Genomic DNA, 21,466 nt, shown 5'->3' with positions numbered 1-21,466 from the left:
TCAATCTACGTATTTTGAGTTAAAAAAAAAAAATCTTAATATCCTCCTGGGACCCAGGTATTGACTCTGTAGTGGACATTATATTTTAGTGAATTTCTCTGACATCATACATGTCACAGTTTTAAAGGGTTAGTTCACCCAAAAATGAAAATGCTGTCATTAATTACTCACCCTCATGCCGTTCCACACCCGTAAGACCTTCATTTCAAAATACCGATTTCAAAACACTGCTTCATGAAGCTTCGGAGGGTTATGAATCAGCGTTCCTGAAGCAGTGTTTTGAAATCGGTATTTTGAAATGAAGGTCTTACGCGTGTGGAGCGGCATGAGGGTGAGTAATTAATGACAGAATTTTCATTTTTGGGTGAACTAACCCTTTAAGTCTGGCTGTCCTGTAAAGAGCACATTCAGAGCTTTGCAGAGATACCAAATGTTTGGAAGTTTTTCCATGACAACAACTTCTCCTTTGTCTTTAAAAATGACTGACATTCATTTAGTGATCAAATTTAGCACTCTTATGGAAATATGATAATATTTTGTAATTATCATTTAAATTGGATATATTTTTTAAGTTGTTATAAATCAACATCTCAGGAAAATGTTACAGGGTTTCTAATCAAAATATAACTGTTACAAAATGCATTTGATTTCATACATGACCTCTGTAGAGGACACCAGGACTTGAATCATTTTGGGAGACACAATATCGAAATAAATTATATATCATTATTCCTAATAATTATTAGATATTATTATGAAAATGTTGCCAATTTTTACTCCCATTATTACACTTCTTTTTCATTGCATGTTGCTCCAAGAACACATTAATATGCAAATTAGATACAGTGTATACATGCATTGTATTGAATGGGAATATCCATGTATGGCCATTTTACCCAACTACAGTTGTCAACATTTGAAGTGGATCAAAAAAGTTCATCAAAGTTGTCCTAAGAAGGAGGTTTTAGGGCAACTTTGATGAAAGGTTTTGATCCACTTCAAATGCTGACTACTATAAAATGGTATATCGATTCATTTCGTACTACCTTTCATAACATAGTTGAGAATCATCTTTAAACAAAATTTAGTTTAAAAAAAAAAATCCTGAAACCTAAAAATTGATTGGTGAATAATTATACATGTAATTTATTGTCATTTTATTTTTTAAACAACTTAGTCCTGCTGTCCACTACAGAGGACATAGCATAAAATATGAATAAAATATAATTTTTTCAAAAATGTTATTTTTCCATTTTTTTCTTATGCTCTAAACAATGTAATGATGTAAAACAAAATATTAAATTCAAAAAACTTTTTTCTGGGTCCCAGGAGGATATTCACATGTAAAACTGATATTACATTTTGTTGACTACAGCTTTGGATTTTTGACTAGATATTTTCTTGCAGAGTTTCACACAGCTCATTTTATGGTAGAACCCTGCTCCTGGAGGCCCACTGTCCTGCAGTGCTGATCAAACACACCTGAAACACAAACAAATCTTACCAAAGTCTTTTCTAAGTTATCCTGAAGACTTTGGTAAGATTTGTTAGACAGAAATAAGAGTGTTCACCAGGGGTGGCAATTGTGCGTCTAAAAAGCATTTTTCGTTTCACTCACTGACCACAGATTTTTCTATTTAACATTTTAATAACCATCTTAATTACATACAACCCTTACAGAAATTACAACTATATTACATATACATTATCATAATACATCAAAATACAGAAAGGTCTTCATCTTTTTAAATGTATGCATTGTATATGTCCTTTAAAAAAAAAAAAAAAAAAAAAAAAAAAAAAAAAAAAAAGCCCTTTACATTGTGTTATCAACCAAAATAAAATGATCCAAGCAACAAGCCATGGAGATAAAGAATAGCATTTTTTTTTTTTTTTTTTTGGTACAAATTCCTTTAAATGGGGTGAAGAAAAAAGTGAAAAACTGCCCATCACATGCACAGTATTTACGTTTTTCTTTTACACAGGCATTATTTTAAACATTACATATGGGAATCTGTGAGACTTTTGTGCTCAATCTAGTTTTTCAGGATACAGCACAACAAATACAAAGAAAAAAAAAAAAATCTGTCTGTACTTTTGGTTAAAAAAAAAGGGGAATAGAGACAGAATAAACAGTTTATGTTGTACATACATTCAGGGAAACAATCGTTACATTGGCTTGCATCTTTACAGTGGATTTCAGAGAAACACAAATTTAACCGGGGCTTTTAAACATGTTAACAAAGAGGCATTAAGAACAGGCAATGGCTGTTATCATTCTCCTCAGGCAACAGAAAAAGCATCTCAAGTGTGTTAAAGATAATTCATTAATGTACCTTAACTTTTTTTTTTTTTTTCATTAGTTTTAATTTACCTTCTGTTCTTGTGCAGGGCATTGGTCTTGAGGTTTAAGCTACAAATTGTACTTTTTTTGTAAACACAGAATTATAATGTAACCCTGTTATGTCTCAGAAATGTGTAATTCACCACTTTAAACAAAGGCAGAAGTGTAGGAAAGTATTTTTTCATTACCCTCAAATATATTAGAGAAGGGCAAGAGCCAAAAGGCATTTTTGTACAAAATGAAACATGTATCGTTAAAAGATACACATGCTAAAGGCTTACACAAACGTATCCCATGCAGTTCTGAAAGACAATGAACATTATGGTTTAACTGTATTTACTTCTGCCCGCTCAAAGTTCAGTTCAGTCCTTTTCTAAAGCATCCCAAACCTCAAAGGATCGCTTTAGCCTGCTGCATTCTCCATATGAGCTCACCGACACGGTTTGAACCTGGAAAACTGCAGAATTTATTACAATGTCCTGAAAAGCAATAACACAAACCCTGACTTTTAAGAAGTCCTTCTGGATTATTGCTTTGAACACTGTAAAGCACTGAAATTAACTATTAAAAACCGTAAAGTGAAGATCTCTTATCAAGTCATGGCAAGTTTTTTGTCTGGAGAATCTAGACATTAACTTAAACATGCACATATGCTGAACACAAACTGCAACTCGGCCTCATCTAAGAGATTTAGTAGGTTCAATGGCACTTGGCCAACTCAAGCAATCTGTCTACCGGAAAAAAGTGAAAGTAAGTCATGCGTCCTGAATCACTCTTACAGACTCACTTCTTCTTCCATTTCCATATGTGCACACTCACGTTCAAACTCTTGATCATCCACCACACACTGGCAAAGTGAATGAACAGCACCTAAAATTCTAGAAGTGCATTCGGCATAATGATGTGAATTAAGCTACCGTTACAGGGTTGCTATTACAAAACATGTGATATTTACATGAACAGGTAGCGAGTTGGGGCCTTAAAATGTGGGCCAAAGCTTTGTGCACTTTCTAGGAGGCTCTTTCTGTGCGATTTTTCTTCTAGGCGGCTCAGATTCACAGACTCCTCCCCATTATAATAACGTCTTTTGGGAATCCCTCCATTTTGGCCACTTCAAAGCAGCCCAGTTTGCTATAAAAGTCCAACATCCTTTTGTCCATCTGCCGGACCTCACAGAAAGCACCATGTGAGCCTGATGAACGAGGAGGAAAAGATGTGTTTATCAAACAAAGCATTCAATAAAATCACTGCAGCTTTTCATGTCCTCTAACAGCAAAGATCGTCCCTCTTTAAAGGATTAGTTCACTTCAGAATTAAAATTTCCTGATCATTTACTCACCCCCATGTCATTCAAGATGTTTATGTCTTTCTTTCTTCAGTCGAAAAGAAATTCAGGTTTTTGAGGAAAACTTTCCCAGGATTTTTCTCCATATAGTGGACTTCAACGGTAACCAACGGGTTGAAGGTCCAAATTGCACGCGTGACGTAGGCAAAAGTACCGAGCAAGTGTTTACAAAGCGAACGTCTAAATCAAACGCCCTTTAAAAAAAGAAAGGTCAAACAACAATGTTGGACAATTTTGAAGTTGGAGGAGAAAATGAGATGGAGTTTTTCACCCTACTGCGGTACTACCGTCATGCGTGACCTTTCTAACATGATTACATAATGCGTGGCGCATCGCAGAGCAGTGCAAGAAGAGCATTTGTGGTTAAAAAGTATAATTTTTTTTTTTAGAAAATGACAGATCGTTTCTCTAGATAAGACCCTTATTCCTCGTCTGGGATCATGTAGAGCCCTTTGAAGCTGCACTGAAACTGACATTTGGACTCAATCCATTGGTCCCTGTTTAAGTCCACTATATGGAGAAAAATCCTGGAATGTTTTCCTCAAAAACCTTAATTTCTTTTCAACTGAAGAAAGAAAGACAAACATCTTGGATGACATGGGGGTGAGTAAATTATCAGGAAATTTTAATTCTGAAGTCAACTAATCCTTTAATGACAGCATCTGAAATTTATGAAATATAAACATTGTTCTGCTGATTAAAGTTAAAGTAAAATGTGGTGAGAGGGGGAAGACCACACAGAGATAAAAAGCAGCTTTACTGTACAATTACTTAAGTAATTACTGACTAATTACTGTGTAATAATTTTATTACTATAGCAATGAATAATAGCATCATGTATAACGGACACTGTTCATGACACACAACATAACTCTACCTACCATTAGCTTTCAGCGATGAGAGGAGACATCCCATCATGCTTTTAGCTACACTGGGGTCAGTAACCTTTGCGTGAATGTCCACTTTAATGAGTGATGGGAAGTTACTGAGGAACGATTCTGGCAAAACCTCCTCCTCCTCATGGAAACTTAGCATCATTTTCTATAGGGAAAAAAGACTGAAGTTGCCATAAACATGTTCTAAACCTTTTTACCTCATAAAGCCTACTGTATCATATTTGATATGCAAATTTCTAAGAATATGTTTTACATATTATATTGCATCATTTGTTTTGCCCACCACAATGAAAACAGAGCTTAAAGCATTTAAATGTCATCTTACTATGATGTATTACTGGGCGATATAGAGTGACAACTGATATTTCTATGCATTTTATCCAAGTAGTCTGCTATACAGTTATAAAATATCACCGATTTACATTAAGGCCCCGACATACTAGAGGGTAAATATTAGGGGTAAAACGAAGTTCGAAATACGTGAGCAGCGATACTGTTGTCGAACATCTGGCGCCGCCCACACTGCTGAGAGCAGCATTTAGATGGATATGTAAATATGTGCTGTGCGCTTTCCTCTCAGTAACAAAAAATAAAAAATAAAAAAATAAAAAAAAAGAGAAAACGGCAAGCATTTTTTTATAGAAAGAATAAGAAAAGCATCTGATCATAACAACATGGGTATGTTAGCACAAGCTCTGCAAATTAGCGCTCCAGTAAAGTCACGTCACATTTATTTATATGGCATTTTATTTAAATGGATTACTTAAAAGCAAGCAGCTTTACAGTAGCAACAGTGCCTCATTTCATCAGAAGCACAACTTCATTTTCTACCATGAAGTTTAAGTTCATGTTTTCACCTGCGGAAATCTTACCTCGACGGACTCAAACAGACGGAATGAGTCAGAGAAGAGTTTCGCGTGAAAGCAAGCAGAGCCTCCTATTACGTTATCGTCATGGACCAATGGTAGTACGAAGGTGTTTTGCAGCTGAAGCCAGTGTTGCCAATCTTTAACACTGTTGCCGCGGGTTGAAGTGACCCCAAATAACATGATATTTAGCCCCCCGAAATGCAAATTTTACCAGGGGAATCCCGCCAAAAAGCGTATTTTACTGGAGGACCCCCCCGGAACGCTAGTTTTGAGTAGTAATTGGACGGGTTTTGTTGTGAAAACCTGGCAACCCTGGCTAGAGCAAACTTTTCCTGAGAGTTCGCTTTGACAAACAACTTTGAACTCCCAAAACGAACCTCGTTTTGGCCTGATTTTGTTCGAAATGACGTCACATCAGTTCGTTCTTCGATTTCATTTGAAGTATATCAGGGCCTTTACAAGCTATCAGAATTTGATCTTTCTTTCTGGCTATGTAATTTTTTTTTTTCTCCTTTTGGGCCTCTGAATAAAACTTTTTTTTTCTCTTTTGAGTATGAGCTGCATATTCTTTACAATATCATACTTCATGAGCCAGATACTCAATAACAAAAAAGCACATGCAAACTTTTTTTTACATTTTGTCTGAAGGTTCAAAAAACAGTTCCATTTAAAAATATATATATATATTTTTTTTGCACTATTATTTCATATGCCAGGCTTTTAAAGGATGAATTTGATGTAAAAGAAATGACATGACATGCAAACCTCGGCCTCTGACAGGTCCTTCTCCGTGTCTGGCTTGTTGTATTTCTCCTGCATGAACGGAATCCAACTCATCTGGCATTTCTTCACAAAAGGTTTGACATCCACAGTGCCCAGAGCATAGCCGCAGATACCTTCTTCATCCTCAAGCACAAAGCCATAGTCTGGGCTGAGCGTCAGAAAACCTCCCACTAACCTGCAATGATGAAGATGATGGTACAAAGTTCACGTTATTAATAAAGCATGCATAACACATTAAAGTGACTAAACAAAGTGGAAGCTCAAACTTCACCTGTCTCCAATAAGGTCCGGTGACTCATCTGGGAAAGAAATGCCATCACAGCTCTCAGTGAACATCTCCTTGCAGATCTTATAGATGGCAGACTGAGGGCAGAAAGTGAGAAAGATGCAGTGTGAGAAGGCATCTGACAGCTCTCCTTCCACAAAATGTGAACCTACTAAAGACTAACAGGTGGACCAGACTGCTGTTTCAGCAGAATGCTTCAGATGTGCTGCAAATAAAACCTAAAAGCACGAATAAACTGGGACACCTCAGCTGGGAATTCAAGCAGCCAACAGCAACGTTTTATTTAGACAGAGATCATCTACAGAGTTTTCATACTACAGACAGCTTGCCGTAGACAAGCCATGCCCTCAACATAAAGCACAAAATTGATATTCCTTGGGTCGGCTGCACCAGCTGTGCGCAAGTTACAACTCAGTACCTCTTTTCATCGCAACTTCACTAAGTAACAAATTAAGCATTTCTAAATAATTTTGTGTTGTGCCATAAAACTTAGTTGAAAAGTAACAACATATAAACTACATAAGTCTGCGACCAGGTGTAACGGTTGGAATAAAACAGCAGATTAATTGAATTACATCAATAAGCTAACATTTTTCCTAGGGTTGTGCGATGTCACGGTTTTTGATTGTGAATTAAACGATGCCTCCGTGATCTGCTTTTGAAGATATATCGTAGTATCGATACTACGATACTGTCAATGTTTATCACTCACTCTCCTCTCCACCTACAGCTGGTGTGTGGTGAGCGCATTGGTGTCGTTGTACTGTGGCTGCCATCGCATCATCCAAGTGGATGCTGCACACTGGTGGTGGATGAGGAGAGACCCCTGATATGATTGTAAAGCGCTTTGGGTGTACAGTAGTACATATGAAAGCGCTATATAAATGCCTCATTCAAAAAAATTTCAATCAATGTTAATGCAGACGTAGGCTTACTCTCATGGGACATTGCAGTTATTCACAATCACTAAAGTTTATTATTTGCATGCGTTTAAGCCTTCCCGGTTAACATTTTATATCCGATATACGCTTTTCTGAGCGCATACACCCCAAGCGCGCACACACTAAAAGCCTGTCAAACAGCGAGTGAGTACTGAACTAAGCTATCTTTCATGTCTAATTGCACCTAAACTGTCAAATACACACAATGTTTACATAAACACGCATGCGTCGTGCTGCGCTCGTGAACAGCATCGGCCAATACTGAGCCGGCGTTCAGCTGTAAACATGGAAGCGCTGAATTGCATTCATTATGTCAACTGCGTACGAGTCTGACAGGGTAGAGAAGAATTTGTTGCATGAAGTCGTTATTTTTGTTTTGTTTTTGCGCACAAAAAGTATTTTCGTTGCTTCATAACATTAAGGTTGAACCACTGTAGTCACATTGACAATTTAAACGATGTCTTTAGTACTTTCCTGGACCTTGAATGGCAGTAATTGCGTTGCTTTCTATTGGGGATAAAAAAAAACCTCTTGGATTTCATCAAGAATATCTTAATTTGTGTTCCGAAGATAAACGAAGGCCTTACGGATGTGGAACTACATGAGAGAGTACTTAATGACAGAAATTTCATTTTTGGGTGAACCCTTTAATTTCAAATACAGTTTCTGAATGCTGTTTACACATAAAAACGCCTATTGTACTATTTCATGATTAAGTATCAGTGGAAACATACATTTACTATTAGTTACGTGAGACAAAATAAATCAACCATATCAAGATAAAACTAAATTTAATACCTTCTGCTCACAAATTTGAAAGCTGTTATTGGATCACTGAAGGCAAATGGCATATTATGCAACTATGCGATTACTCTATGGAGAGTTTACAAACTACTAGCTACGTTCTGCTTTAAGATGGTGCAACCAAATTAAGTACAGTAAGTTACAAACTAGTTAGTACTTTACTAGTGTACTTTACGTTTCAATTTAAGACCTTATGAAAAGATGGTTCAACCCTACCCTGGTGACTAGTATTTTGTAAAATTCTACACCAAAATTTAAGTACAAAATAAAGGCCAAAACCTACCTCGTCTTTGGGAAAGTATGGCCTTATGGAATAGATTTTGGAAGTAGGCATTGATGGTGGTGGCTGGTAGAAAAGATCATTTGCCCCATCAATTGGCAACAGTCTCTGCGGAGACCAAAGCAAAAGTATATAATAGTTTAGTACTTTTCCATGTGACTGCACTGCTACTGAAACTTCAGCACGAGTTTACCTGCTCAAGCTGAACCAACCTCACACAGGAGCTGAGCAAGAATGCGCCTAATACCGGCATGGAAATAAATGCCTTCACAAGTAAACTGGCTTCTCTGGTTGGTCAGTTTCCAGCAAGAGCATGTAAACATCATATTAAGATACGTACCATTGACAATCATTTTCCACCTTTTTTTTCTGAGAGAAACCAAAATGAAACAAAAGTGCGCAGGCTTGGTCTGAGAAAGGCTTAACTGGCTAAAGGAGATGCTCCTTTCCCGCTCTTTTTCGCTGCGCGAGAACTTCCTGTAGAGAAAAGGAATGATGCTAGAGCGCAGAGCAAAACTCCATGACCAAAAATTTTCAACTTAAAACATGACATATTTTCCATGACAGACCATTCAAGATTACTGAATTATTTTAAGATTATTAGGATGTTGAGGTTATGGATTAGTAATGCTTTGTTCATGGAGCTTTGAGTAGGCAGACTCGCAGTCGCACACGCGAGCGCAGTGTTGTGGACGCAAGCGCAGACAGAATGTGGAAATAATTTTTGCGCTGTTTCCTGCAAAGAAACAAGATGTCATAAAATAAAACCTAGCCATGCTGCGCTGTCGCGAGCGCAAGGGGAAAAGCAGCATCTCATTTGGGCAGTTGCTGAAAGAAATCCAAATTTAGGCTGGGTTAGAAAACACCATCACCCCAAACACCGGACCTGACAGGTCGCCGTTTGACCGTTTCAGTTGACACTTCAAAAAAAAGCCCCCCTTTGTTTTTCAATGCAGCTGCTGACAGCTCACCTTAAACAGACCAACCCGTAGCGTTTTGCAACCACACCAACATCTAAAACAAACGAAAATATATCTTCGTGTAACATTTTGCTGGTAATTCAATATTGGATACCTGGAACTCTCCTGCTAGACCGCCCCTAAAGGCCCAGGGCTCTTGGTCGCCACTTAAGAACTGTGCTGACGACTGACTACGACACCCTGTTGAGATCAGATCCAAGCGGAAAACATTATATGAGGGGCTTTCTGGCATAATGAGGGGGAAGGGGTATAGGGTAGAGGTGTCTTATTTCCAAATAACTCAATTGAAAATAAATGTAAATACTACATTCGTATTGGAAAACGCCTCAAGATTAACAACAGTGAAAAGCGTGGATATCTTCTCCCTAGGGCTCAAGCAGCTTAAGCTTACGATGACAGAGGGCTTACACTGACTGCAGTGTCAGATTTGGGAACATTACTGAAACAATTTGTTTTTCACATGATCCTCAAGGAGGTATAAGTGAGGTTCAGTCTAGGATAAAGAATGATACTAGCTCTTCAGCTCAACGTTTCTGTCTGTTTCGAGACATTCAAGAATTACTAGCTGTAGCGCTTTTCCTACAACAGCCTGTTTGGGGATTTTGTTGGTTATACGTCATCAGTTCGCTCGCTGGTACTAAATAAGCTTCAGCTGTTTAAGCCCTCTGAATTCTAACCTTCATCTGAAGTCACATTTAGACCTATCTGCCTTGTCACATGACTATCGAGCATTGTTCATCAGCCACCACTTTGGCCGCTTTCTTTCATCCATTGAAAGTTTTTTGTTTTACTTGGGCAAGTCACAAAAGAACCACCAATTCAAGAGTCTGCAACAACTGAATCTTTCCAGTCACTATGCCTATTTGCTCCTGATAACTACGATAAAATCGGGCACTTTTTAAATCGCCATTAAGCAGACACAAGCTTTATGTAGCAATTTGAAACCCATTCGTTTCTAAAAAGCAGTACCAATGTGAGGGGATGAGGACTCAGTGTCATGTAACAAGACAAATGCAGCGCAGATCCAGGAGACAAAGTTCCCCCGTTTTCAATCAATTTGATCATACTAACACATCCTGTGGTGAAATGGCAGGACACACTGCACACACACCATCTGAGGGGAATTTTATCACTTCATTTACTGTTTTTTTTTTTTATTTTATTTATCCAGAAAATTATACTTTTGTTAACTGAATATTCTTATTATTCTCATTATAGAGGTGTTTAGATCAGGCAAGAGTATCAATTTTCCCCTAAGACGGTGTGGTTAAGCTGGTCTGAGCCATTTCAATTGGGCCTACTGATAGAAACAAAAACCATGTTAGAGCTGCCAGAGAAAAGAATTGGGGGGTTAACACCTAAAACTTGAGCTATCGCTGCGCAAATGTGACTTCATTCAAAAACCTTTCCTTTCCTGAGACATTGAAAGAAATTAAAATCATTTGGGCACATAACGAAAAAGAAAATATATCTATAAAACCCGGAAAAGAAAATGATAATCGCAGCACTGTGCATACATCGGGCACTCTCCATCCAATAGCAGTAGAAACTTGTGCTGAGGATTCTTCCATCTGTACATAACGAAGGGAAAAGACAATACAAGAGCTCATTAGTAAGTGATCTCAGCACAACAGCAGTGAGCCGCTGACTGAATGCTATCCGCACTGCTTTTAGGCTGGCTGGAAATGCACTGGGATTTGGACTGCCCGTGCAAACACAGGCCGCACATAAACCTAATAAATTTACATTAAGGGCACAGGTAAATCAACATCACATTTGTTCAAAGGGCATGTTCTCACATAAAGAGAAGCCTTAATGGGGTTTTCTAAGAAAACAAATCAAAAGTTTGATTCCAGTTCTATAGAACACACTCATTAGTGCAGCATACTATACACTTGAGTTTCCCCTCCATCAGCTAACAACTTAGGTGTGGCATGCCAGTTTTGGTTGCTGCCTGCTGTGTTGCTTTGTTATAAAGCTGGACAGAAACCTGTGAATAAAATGTGGTTACCAAGGTAACCCAGGCCATGCTGGTGCTATAATTACTCAACCAACTTCCAACAAAAACCTCATTTAGAACAGAATCCATTACTCTAACTGCACTGTAGCGATGCCCAGCAGCTATATGGATAACAAACATGGGCATTCTCAGTAAGTGACGGGTCTCTCAATAAAATCATCGTAAATCAAGGGCTGGCTAATGACCCGAGCGTTTCGCTCATGAGAGACCCTGACTGCACAAATGAATTTAGGATCATGAGAACTGTGTACAGTTCACTGGAATATAGTATCACAAGTGTTTTCTGACCAGACCAGTTCAGTTAGAGTAAAGCATACGCTGAGGTTGTTTGTGGAGTATCTTCCTGTAATGCACATAATCAGCAGATTAGGGGTGTAACGGTTCTCGGTAAAAAAATTCAACTGTACCGTTCTCCACACACGGTTCGGTATGCATCTATAAAAGAGATTTATAAAAGATTTAGGCTAATGTATGTTTCTGTCGATGGATATGCATTCTGGCCTCCCCTAAACTTTGTTCAATGCGAGTGCTCTATACGAGCAGTCATTTACGCAGGTGAGGCCTGAACGGCACACGTTGCTATCTGTGTTTAAACAAAACTGATTTAAGCTTTACCAATTTAAACATTTAAGTGCAAGGCGTGAAAGAGAACCCGCACGCACTGTGAGAAGATTTGTGCACTCATCCGAAGCGCGCACACGGAAGTGCGTGTACAGCGCACAAATGTTGAGTTCTCTTTCAAGTCTAGCGCTTGAATGGAAAAATTCACACAAACATTGTCAACAAGCCCGTCTTGGCGAGTATCCTAGCAAACATAGTAGGTTATGTCGAGAAAGAACGCATGTGTTCAATATCAGTGTACTGGATTATGTCTTAAAGTGACAGCAGCCTAATAATTCTGCTGTCTGTATGTTTTTAATGTTAATCAAACAACAAAAGACAAGGAAACCACTCACTGCTCTTAAGTGAATAGCTTTTGTAACTTAATAATTAATAATGATTAATATTTATTTAATTTATACAGTGAAGATTATATGCAATGTTGTTTTACATTTGATTAGCTATTCAATTTCTGTACCTGAAAACTGTTAGATACCTGAAAAGCACTGTTTATTTTATTTGCATCTTTGCTCAACTGTATTTATTTGTGCTGTTGCTTGTAGTTTGATTATTTATTCTTTTTTCTTTACGTTTATTTGACTGTAGTCCTTTCTCCCACTGAACATAGCATATACCAAAACCGTGACACTAGAACCGTGATAAAAACCGAACCGTGAGTCATTTGAACCGTTGCACCCCTACAGCAGATATGGTAAAAGAAATAATCATATATAAAGTAATTGCTCATGGTGCACCAGAATAGCCTTACACAGCCGCCTTGCTTTTCAAGTTCGCATGCGCGGCGCGCTAGGGCGTAAGGGGCCTATTTTCCTTCACGATCACACCCTTGATCGAAAGAGATTGCAACAGATGTTGCCAAGTTAACGCACAATGATACTGAATGCACAGCAAGCAGCAGGACCCACCCTGGCAACTGTGACCACAGCCGTCCAATTCATTCTACCAAATTAAGAGTGGCCTGAAGAAGAGGCACTGACTAGCAATGAGGACAGCATCCAGTCAGTAAAGGAAAACAGTATTTACACAAAGTGAAAATAAGTAAGGAAAAGCGATTGTACACTAGACTTAATTCCCATAAATGGCAGACTTCGCCCAAGAAATTTCATGTGGAAACTGTGAGTGAGAACTGATGTCTTATGATAGAGTAGAAAGTGTTAATTAATTTACTTAAGTCTAAAAATATGCACTGCCATCTGTTAAGGAATGCATTTTGAGCACCTGAAATCTTAATGATGTCACTATAAAATGGTGCAATGCTTAAAGTGTAGATGTGAATTCTTTTATGTGACTATTGGATTTAATGCTCATTGTTTGGGATTCTACTGAATGACTTAAGCATTTCATGGGCTCAGCATGGTTAAAAAACATTGAGGGGCAGCAAAGAGATATGTGGCCATACCTACCTAACCACTGAACAAATGATTTCACCATTGAGATGATACTCTTTATATCCCAGATATAGGGATACAGGTCATAAAGAATGGTCCTGTTGGCAGAGTTGGAGAGTCTGGTGAACATCTGGATGACGGAGCAGCACATCTCCTCAAAGTTTTCCGCTCTAGATTGCCATTCAGTCACCTATGTGAAACATATGCAAACCACCTTGTTATTATCACACTATCAAAGGTCTACTGCTTCAATGCAGCCCTGCAGCAACTGCTTAAAAAGTGTAATTACCTACAAAGTGAGTATTTTGTTCTTATCATAAAGGCACCACCATGTGGTGCAAGTAATTACTGCATTGCCACCATTTTGTCTGATTAAAGTCTACTGAACAAACATTTTTACTTCCTTTTGAATTCAACATGGACAAAACAAGGCCATGACAGAGAAAAAGAGTTCCCATACATTTTGACCTACAATTGTTTCCTTACTTTTCCATTAAAAATCATTCAAGTTCACTCAAGTTTGCAAATAAATCACTCAGATTAATTTGTGATCCAGTTCATTTGCAGATTTGACTCAACACTCAAAAGAACAATTAGCTCACAAATCAGTTGTTTTACTCTACACAAGAGCAACGTTTAGTCTGTTAAATATTTTAGTGTGTTTTATAGTTTATAAAGTTATAAATATGGATATTTTTCTTACAAAAAACCCATCACTTTGCTTCAGAAGGCCTTTATTAACCCCCTGGAGCAGTGTGCATCTTTTATGATGGATGCATGCACTTGTTTAGACTTCAAAATCAGGAGCGCCATTCACTATCATTATAAAGCTTGGAAGAGTCAGTATATTTTTAATATAACTGATTGTGTTTTACTCTACTCAAGAGCAATGTTTAGTCTGTTAAATATTTTAGTGTGGAGCAGCAATCAAAAAAAGTGCATTAATTATAGGAATTTATGGTTCTTCTTGACATTTTCAGGCCTAGAAAAACGCAATTTTAAAATTCCCTTACAATCCCATGACCATGAAAGTAGAGTTTTTTGTTCAGTTTGACACCAAGTTGTGCAAAAGCACTACATATTGACCAGACTGATTTATTTCTATTAAAGCCTTGTTTTTAAATACAACATGTCCCACCTTCTCTGGATCCTTTGCTTTGGAGTTAACACTGACATAATTGCTATTGGCTCTCAACCAGTTAAACTCTTTTAGCATCTGTACTGCTTTTGGGCCATGTTCGTATGGCAGGTAGAAGAGTTCAGCCAGCAGGGTCAAATCCTCCAGGGTAAGTGCCTCAGCAACGAACAGTGGTTTCTCATTGGGACCTGGAACAAACACCTCCTTATTGAGTTGATCATCAGTCTGCATCGGTGCAATATCGCTGCCTGAGTCCTCTTGAATGGACATCTCTGGGGACTTAGACTCTGTCAGGCTCTCTTTGTCTGTGTCCATGGGTTTGAGATCTTCTGTCATCTTAGCCTTGACAATCTCTGTGAGGATCTGGTTGACATTTTTATTGTCCTCCACCTCGTCGTGTTTCTCCACAACCATCTCCATGGGTTCTTCATCGGACTCCTTCTTCTCCACCTCCACCTCTTCTTCTTTGCCGAGCACGTGCAGTTCATCGCTAAGTGGCACAGCTGGACTCATGATGGGCTGTTGGAAGACTGTAGTCACTGTAGTGGAAGTGCCCAGGCTGGGAGAAGTGAGCGCAGGAACATCCACAGAAGTGCTTTTGGTTCCACTGTGAGGTACCTGCCGACCTGCAACAAAGAGGAGAAAGGTTAAGATAAAGGATACCAAACTTAAAAACAACTAAGATCAAGTTAAAAAATATCACACAAAGAAGACATAATTACTGTTGTACTGATGAGGCACTCCAAACTCGCTTAGCCATTCAGTGAGAGCCAGCTTGAGCGCGATCTGTGGGCTATAGAGGATGTCTGTTTCTAGCTCCTCATCACTGCCTTCGTTTTCCAGCTTTATCTGGATGGACACAGTGCTGTCTTCACTGTCCGCTAAACACAGAAATGAGAAGCAATGAAGCTACGATCGGACAAGATTAAGGGACAGTTCGCCCAAAAATGAAATCTATCCCATGATTTACACTCAAACCATCCTAGGTGTATATGACTATCTTCTTTCAGACAAACACAATTAGAGTTATATTAAAAAATATCCTGACTCTTCCAAGCTTAACAATGGTAGTGATTGGCGAAAGTGAAACGGTGAAAGTCCAAAAAATGCATCCATCCATCATAAAAAATATCCAAACGACTCCAGGGGGTTAATAAAGGCCTTCTGAAGCAAAGCGATTTATTAACCCAATGAAGCCGTGTTGATATCTTTTATGATGGATGGATGCACACACACACTTTTTTGGACTTCAAAATCAGGAGAACCATCCCCTACCATTATAAAGCTTGGAAGAATCAGGATATGTTTTAATATAACTCTGATTGTGTTCGCCTGAAAGAAGAAAGTCATATCCACCTAGGATGGCTTGAGGGTGAGTAAATAAAAAAACTATCCCTTTAAATACACAAATGTGATATAAAGTTGATGAATTACAGCCCCTTATCGATATGGGAGAAACTAAAAATATGCACCTAGTAAAAACACTTTTTTTGTAGAATGTCAAAAATAAATTACAATTTTTACTTATGAATTATCTAACTGTGTTTGAATTCTAGCTGATTTAAAAGTTGGCAATAAACAGAAACTGTGATTGTCTTTTCTTCCCTATTGTAATGTATATCAGAATGAAACAGCTTTTTAAACAAAACAAAAACAAATTGGGTGGAATGTTGTCCATAGGGAAGTGACTGGATCATTGTTTGCTAACTGTTGTAATCTCCTGTGAGTATTTATTCAAATAAATAAATAAATAAATAATAATGATGATGATGATGATGATGTCCATGGATGAATAATCATTTATAATAAACACTGCAATATTCTATAAAAAATAAGAATCATGGTGACTAAGAAAACACCCTGCGCATTTTTATAACATATTATAAAAAACAATGTTTCCATAAAGACATACTTACTCATGACAACATCTTTTCTCACTCCATTCATGTTAGACTTATACCACGTGGCTAACGTGTGAATGGCCACAAAATTGGACTCAAATTCACAGTTGGGGTTGGTGAGGACTCCCTTTAGCCGAGGAATGAGCTCTGTGGACCTTCCTTTATAAGGCCCCAAGAAAAGTCTCTTCTGATCATAGTCATTAGCATGAATATTGTCCCAGATGACAGGAGCTCTCCTCAGTATCTTCGTGACTTCTTCAATAGATTCAACAGTTATGTCTTTAGAAACTACCTTTGGACCTGTCAAACACAAAAAAGGCATTTTTAATATCCAAAAGAGATCTTCAAACTATTATTCCAGTCCCCTCAATGAAAATACAACTTACCTGTCCACAGCACCTCAATACCAGGAAGCAGCTTTTCACCTATTGTGCGTAGGTAAGGCGATTGTGACACATTTGGATAACAAAATGTTCCACAATACTCTGAGGACAAGGAGACATTAAATAATTATGACGAGGCATAATATAGAAATTATACATTTGAGAGAATCACACAAAACAGCATGGTTAGTAAATAATAATAATCATCTTACCTGTTGGGCAAAATAAAAATATATCAGGTTCTCCCAAATACTGGAAGATCTCATTGGTGATAGACACTTGGGCATGTGCAAAAGAGCTGAATACCTCCTTGTCAGCTGGACACATGTTATGATCAATGTCATCAAACAGTAAGGCAAAGGACTTGCACCCAAAATGAGAGACCTACACAAAAGACAGACCAAAATTGAGGATATACAATGTAGGTCACAAAAACACTGACATCAGAGCTGTATAAGCTTCTGATTAGGTTCATTCTTACCTGGTCTAACTTCCTTTTAAGTGTTGACACTTCCTTCTGATTTGAGAATGTAATGTCCAGGCCAGGGGAAATGGCATAAATGAACTCAATCCCATGCTCTTTAGCAGCACTTATTAAAGTTGTGAGTTGCTCTTTAAAAGAACAAGACAGAAAATTACACTCATACATTTCAAATAATATAAAGCATAACAAATGTTACCATTTCAAAGGACATCTGATATATCACCTGCTTCCTCAACAGAGTACATTTCCCTCCAAAACATTCTGTGTTTGTAGTCATCTTTGGGGGCATACAGATAGGTGTTCAAACCCCATTTCTGCTGCCTGAAACACAATAAATATAAGTTATGATTTTCATTTGAGCTGTTTAGACTTGTCTAACAGTGTCAATACCAGAATCAGAACAAGAGAGACAAATAATATAATACACACTAGGGCTGCACGATTTATCACACAATACGAAAAATAACATTGAACTTAAATGCGTTTATCACTTACACGCAATACTTAGTGTGATTATGAAATCGGAAAGGCTGCGATACATTTTTTTATGCGCAGCTTGTCAATGAAGTATGGCTCCAAATGCTAATCCATCTGAAAGCACTGCGAGTTTGAGTCGCTTATAATGTACATTTGAAAAAGCAACATGCGTCAAACATATTTACAGACATGAGAATCATTTATTATCATCTTGTCCAAAAAAAGACAACATTTAATGACGTTTTTGCTCCAAATTCACTTCATAACGACAGTTGAGCATCCTTCTGTGAGATGATGTGGCTTCTTACACAGAATAAGGCAGTCTTGTGTTTATTAGTCATGTTTAATCAATCAAAGCATTTCAATCTCCTGTTTGTTCAGCTACAGCGATATGACGCGTGTTATCTACTTCTGCGGCAGGGGATATTTGGAGTTTCTGCGCAAGAGCGCCCTCTGGCTTTCAGATGGATAAGCATTTACTACTGATCACACAGCCGTACAGCTCTGACAAGCTGCGCATAAAATAATCACAGCCTTCGCCAAATCATGTGCTGTTTAATCGCGATGTATCGTGCAGCCCTAATACACACACTACTAGAGCTGTCAAAAGTACCGACTTCAGTACCTTGTGGGTACTGAAATTTTAAAAATGTGACGTTTTGAGCGCTGTTGAGCGGATTTGTAAACACCTCTGATTGGCCATTGTGTTCACAGCTCATCGGATATGTCTGTGATTGGCTTCAATGATCAACGCTGTAAAAACGTTGTAAATAGTCATGAATGAAGCTCTTAACCAAGCGCTTACACAGATACACACGGGAGCGTTTGAAAGCAGGCGTCTATCGCGGGCGATAGACGCCTGCTTTCAGACGCCTGCTTTCAAACGCTCCCGCTTTCAAATTCAAAAACTTCCGTGTGGTTTCAAATACTCCCATGCGTTGATCATTGTAGCCAATCACAGACATACCCGATGAGCGCGTCAACACAATGGCCAATCAGAGGTGTTTACGAAACAGCGCTCAAAGCGTCACATTTTTAAAATTTCAGTACCGACTGTACCGAAGTCGGTACATTTGACAACTCTACACACAACTAGACAAATAATGTATGTACAGGTTTGGGGAGTAATGAAATATATGCAACTTCAAATACAAATTTCAAATACAAAATACTCAAATACAAAATTTGAGTAACTGTATTTCATTACAGTTACATTTTAAATTGAATTCTGACTTTTTTCTCATAATTGCGAGATTTAAACTCACAATTGCGTTTTATAAAGTCAGAATTGGGAGATGTAAACTCACAATTGCAAGTTATAAAGTCAGAATTGCATGATAAAAAAATTGACTCTCGCAATTACAAGTTTATATCTCACAATTGTGACATCTTTTCTCGCAATTCTGACCTTTTTTCTGGAAAATTGCAACTTTATATCACGCAATTCTGATAAAAAAATCAGATTTGTGAGATAAAAACTTGCAATTACCTTTTTTTTGTGTTACCTACATATTAGTATTCCAAAGTATCCTAAAGTATTTAGATTAAGTTACAAAACTTGGGTAATCTAACGAAATATGTTGCAAATTACTTTTTAATGCATGTATTTTGTAATCTGTAGTGAAATACATTTTAAAAGTAACCTACCCAGCCCTGCGTCTATACACAATAGACAAGATATACAAAATATATGTACTAAAATATAAAAATAATCAGATACAACTACACTAGAGAATGTTAATAAGAAAGGGACAAGCTATTTGCATGCTTGCACAATACCTCCTGAAAAGCTCTTTCCTTTGTTCCATAGTCCATGGCCGTCCATAGAAACCTGTGGTGAACAATATAAGTGCAACAAACGGTTTTGACAAACGAAACACATTCCACACACAGATGCAATCTGTGCATACCTAAAGAATATATAACTATAGAACACATATAACAATTTTTCTAATTAAACAGTGTACGTAACCAACATAACCCATTTAAACTGCTTAATATACGTGATGTTTGACCACATTATGTTGGATTTGTCAAAATTTGCTCACCCTCTACAACACCGGTAATGAATTTCCTTCGGCCTGTTCGCTCAACCCCGATACTGGGCTCGTCAACCGGACACTGCGTATCTGCAACAGCTTCGGTTGGCACTGGATTTGCTTCATTCTCTGGCTGTGACGACTCTATTATTTTGTCTTTCTGAACCATTTTGAATTGTACTAAATTACAGCTGTTGGAAGTATCGAACTAATCGTCAGCCAAAATTTTTCTTCCGCAGGAAAACTAACCCGTCACCCGTTACTGGGTTAGTAGGCCATTTGAGTCACCGGCAGGGAGCGGAATTCAGTCGTAACGTTACACAGATTCTCTGCATGAACTACCTGCAGATCTTTTCGTTGACAAACACGACAGTCATTCACGTACAATGATGAAAGCTTTCTGGACTATATCTGGACTTACTCTCTAGCAAGTGAACGGGATTCGTCTCTAAACGATGTGTTTGTCAGAACCGCTAGTTAGCATTACCCGATATTTTCTCTAAGAGCTTTTGTTGACTCGCGCGACGTCGTGTGTGTTAGACATAAATTAACGATATTTAACCTGAGTTTCTTACTGTACACATGCATCGCGACTTCAAATAGAGCATGTCAATGTATCGTAACGTTCATCGACACTGTTTAATGCTGCACTCTTCTTCCTGTTTACACTCACTGCGCACTCTCAGAAAACTGGTTTGAACCAGTAAAGGACGGTTTGTGTGAGTCTGAAAACAAATCTCTAGCGAGGCTCTTAAAGGGACAGCGAGAATATTATGAGCTCTCGTCCAGCCTGAATGAGATTTTTTTTATGTCAGTCATTCAATTTAATTAACATTATAATCATTTTGGATACCTTATATAGGTATACATGTAGATTTACTAGTGAAAACGAAATTTGTTGAGTTACTGACATTGACAGTGAATTGAATAAAAATGTCAAGACCCATTTTTGAAGTTGTAATAAAGTTTTATTTTGTATCTTGTGCTTTTCCTTGTTTATTAACTATTGTAATGTATAAGGTTATTGTTGTCTGCATAATAATTATATAAAAAGAATAGAACACGACTAGCCTATATTAATAAAATCGGTGGATTTAAGTAAAACCGGACGTTTGTTAAGTTGAACATCTCTTATGTCTACAGTCTCTGCGCAGACGTGGGCACACTTAAAGTCTGGCTATGAATACTTTTTGTTTATGTTAAAAAAAAAAGCAAAGAAATTAAAGTGCTGAAATTACAATGATATATTTTAAGATAAATTAATTTAGGTGGGGTATATTTAATAGTCACATTCAGCGGCCATTGGCATATCGCGTAGGAAATGTCACCCCTCTGTATGTCGTCAATGGTTCGGTCCATTGTTTTAGCGCTGGTTTCAACCATAGGGTCACGTTCAACACGGTGTTCATAATTTAGAAGACATAAATAAATCATCTAACTAAACGTCCACAAACTGTTATACGAGACGCATGTAAACTGATGTCAAT

At 37.8% G+C, this 21,466-nt stretch overlaps 1 protein-coding gene across 2 annotated transcripts; it reads right to left on the bottom strand.

The window, feature by feature from the left end:
- Positions 1 to 1,863: 1,863 nt before the first annotated feature.
- Positions 1,864 to 20,679, bottom strand: oga (O-GlcNAcase). 2 transcript variants are annotated; one of them, XM_051916311.1, is made up of 17 exons: positions 19,989 to 20,679; positions 19,720 to 19,771; positions 17,687 to 17,784; positions 17,461 to 17,591; positions 17,192 to 17,363; positions 16,983 to 17,081; positions 16,612 to 16,896; positions 15,418 to 15,576; positions 14,696 to 15,321; positions 13,573 to 13,747; positions 11,046 to 11,099; positions 9,623 to 9,708; positions 8,552 to 8,656; positions 6,509 to 6,600; positions 6,220 to 6,412; positions 4,571 to 4,730; positions 1,864 to 3,536 (listed from the first exon to the last, which is right to left on the bottom strand). In XM_051916311.1, the coding sequence occupies exons 1-17, from the start codon at positions 20,146 to 20,148 to the stop codon at positions 3,400 to 3,402; spliced, it is 2,784 nt and encodes a 927-aa protein (XP_051772271.1). In that variant the 5' UTR covers positions 20,149 to 20,679; the 3' UTR covers positions 1,864 to 3,399. The 2 variants fall into 2 exon arrangements, with proteins under 2 accessions (XP_051772271.1, XP_051772272.1); XM_051916312.1 differs by lacking the exon at positions 11,046 to 11,099.
- Between the last annotated feature and the right edge of the window lie 787 nt (positions 20,680 to 21,466).

The sequence above is a fragment of the Ctenopharyngodon idella genome, chromosome 13 (assembly GCF_019924925.1).
Source record: "Ctenopharyngodon idella isolate HZGC_01 chromosome 13, HZGC01, whole genome shotgun sequence".
NCBI classification, from domain to species: Eukaryota; Metazoa; Chordata; class Actinopteri; order Cypriniformes; family Xenocyprididae; genus Ctenopharyngodon; species Ctenopharyngodon idella.
This window is presented reverse-complemented; position numbering and strand designations above follow the sequence as displayed.

What these genes read in the sequence shown, in the direction of transcription:
- oga (XM_051916311.1), bottom strand. Translation starts at nt 20,148, where the DNA reads ATGGTTCAGAAAGACAAAATAATAGAGTCGTCACAGCCAGAGAATGAA. An exon ending in ATCATTTGTTCAGTGGTTAG is followed by an intron (nt 11,100 to 13,572) that starts GTAGGTATGGCC and finishes CGTTATGTACAG; the next exon opens with ATGGAAGAATCCTCAGCACA. An exon ending in AGGACCTGTCAGAGGCCGAG is followed by an intron (nt 4,731 to 6,219) that starts GTTTGCATGTCA and finishes TTTTCCCTATAG; the next exon opens with AAAATGATGCTAAGTTTCCA.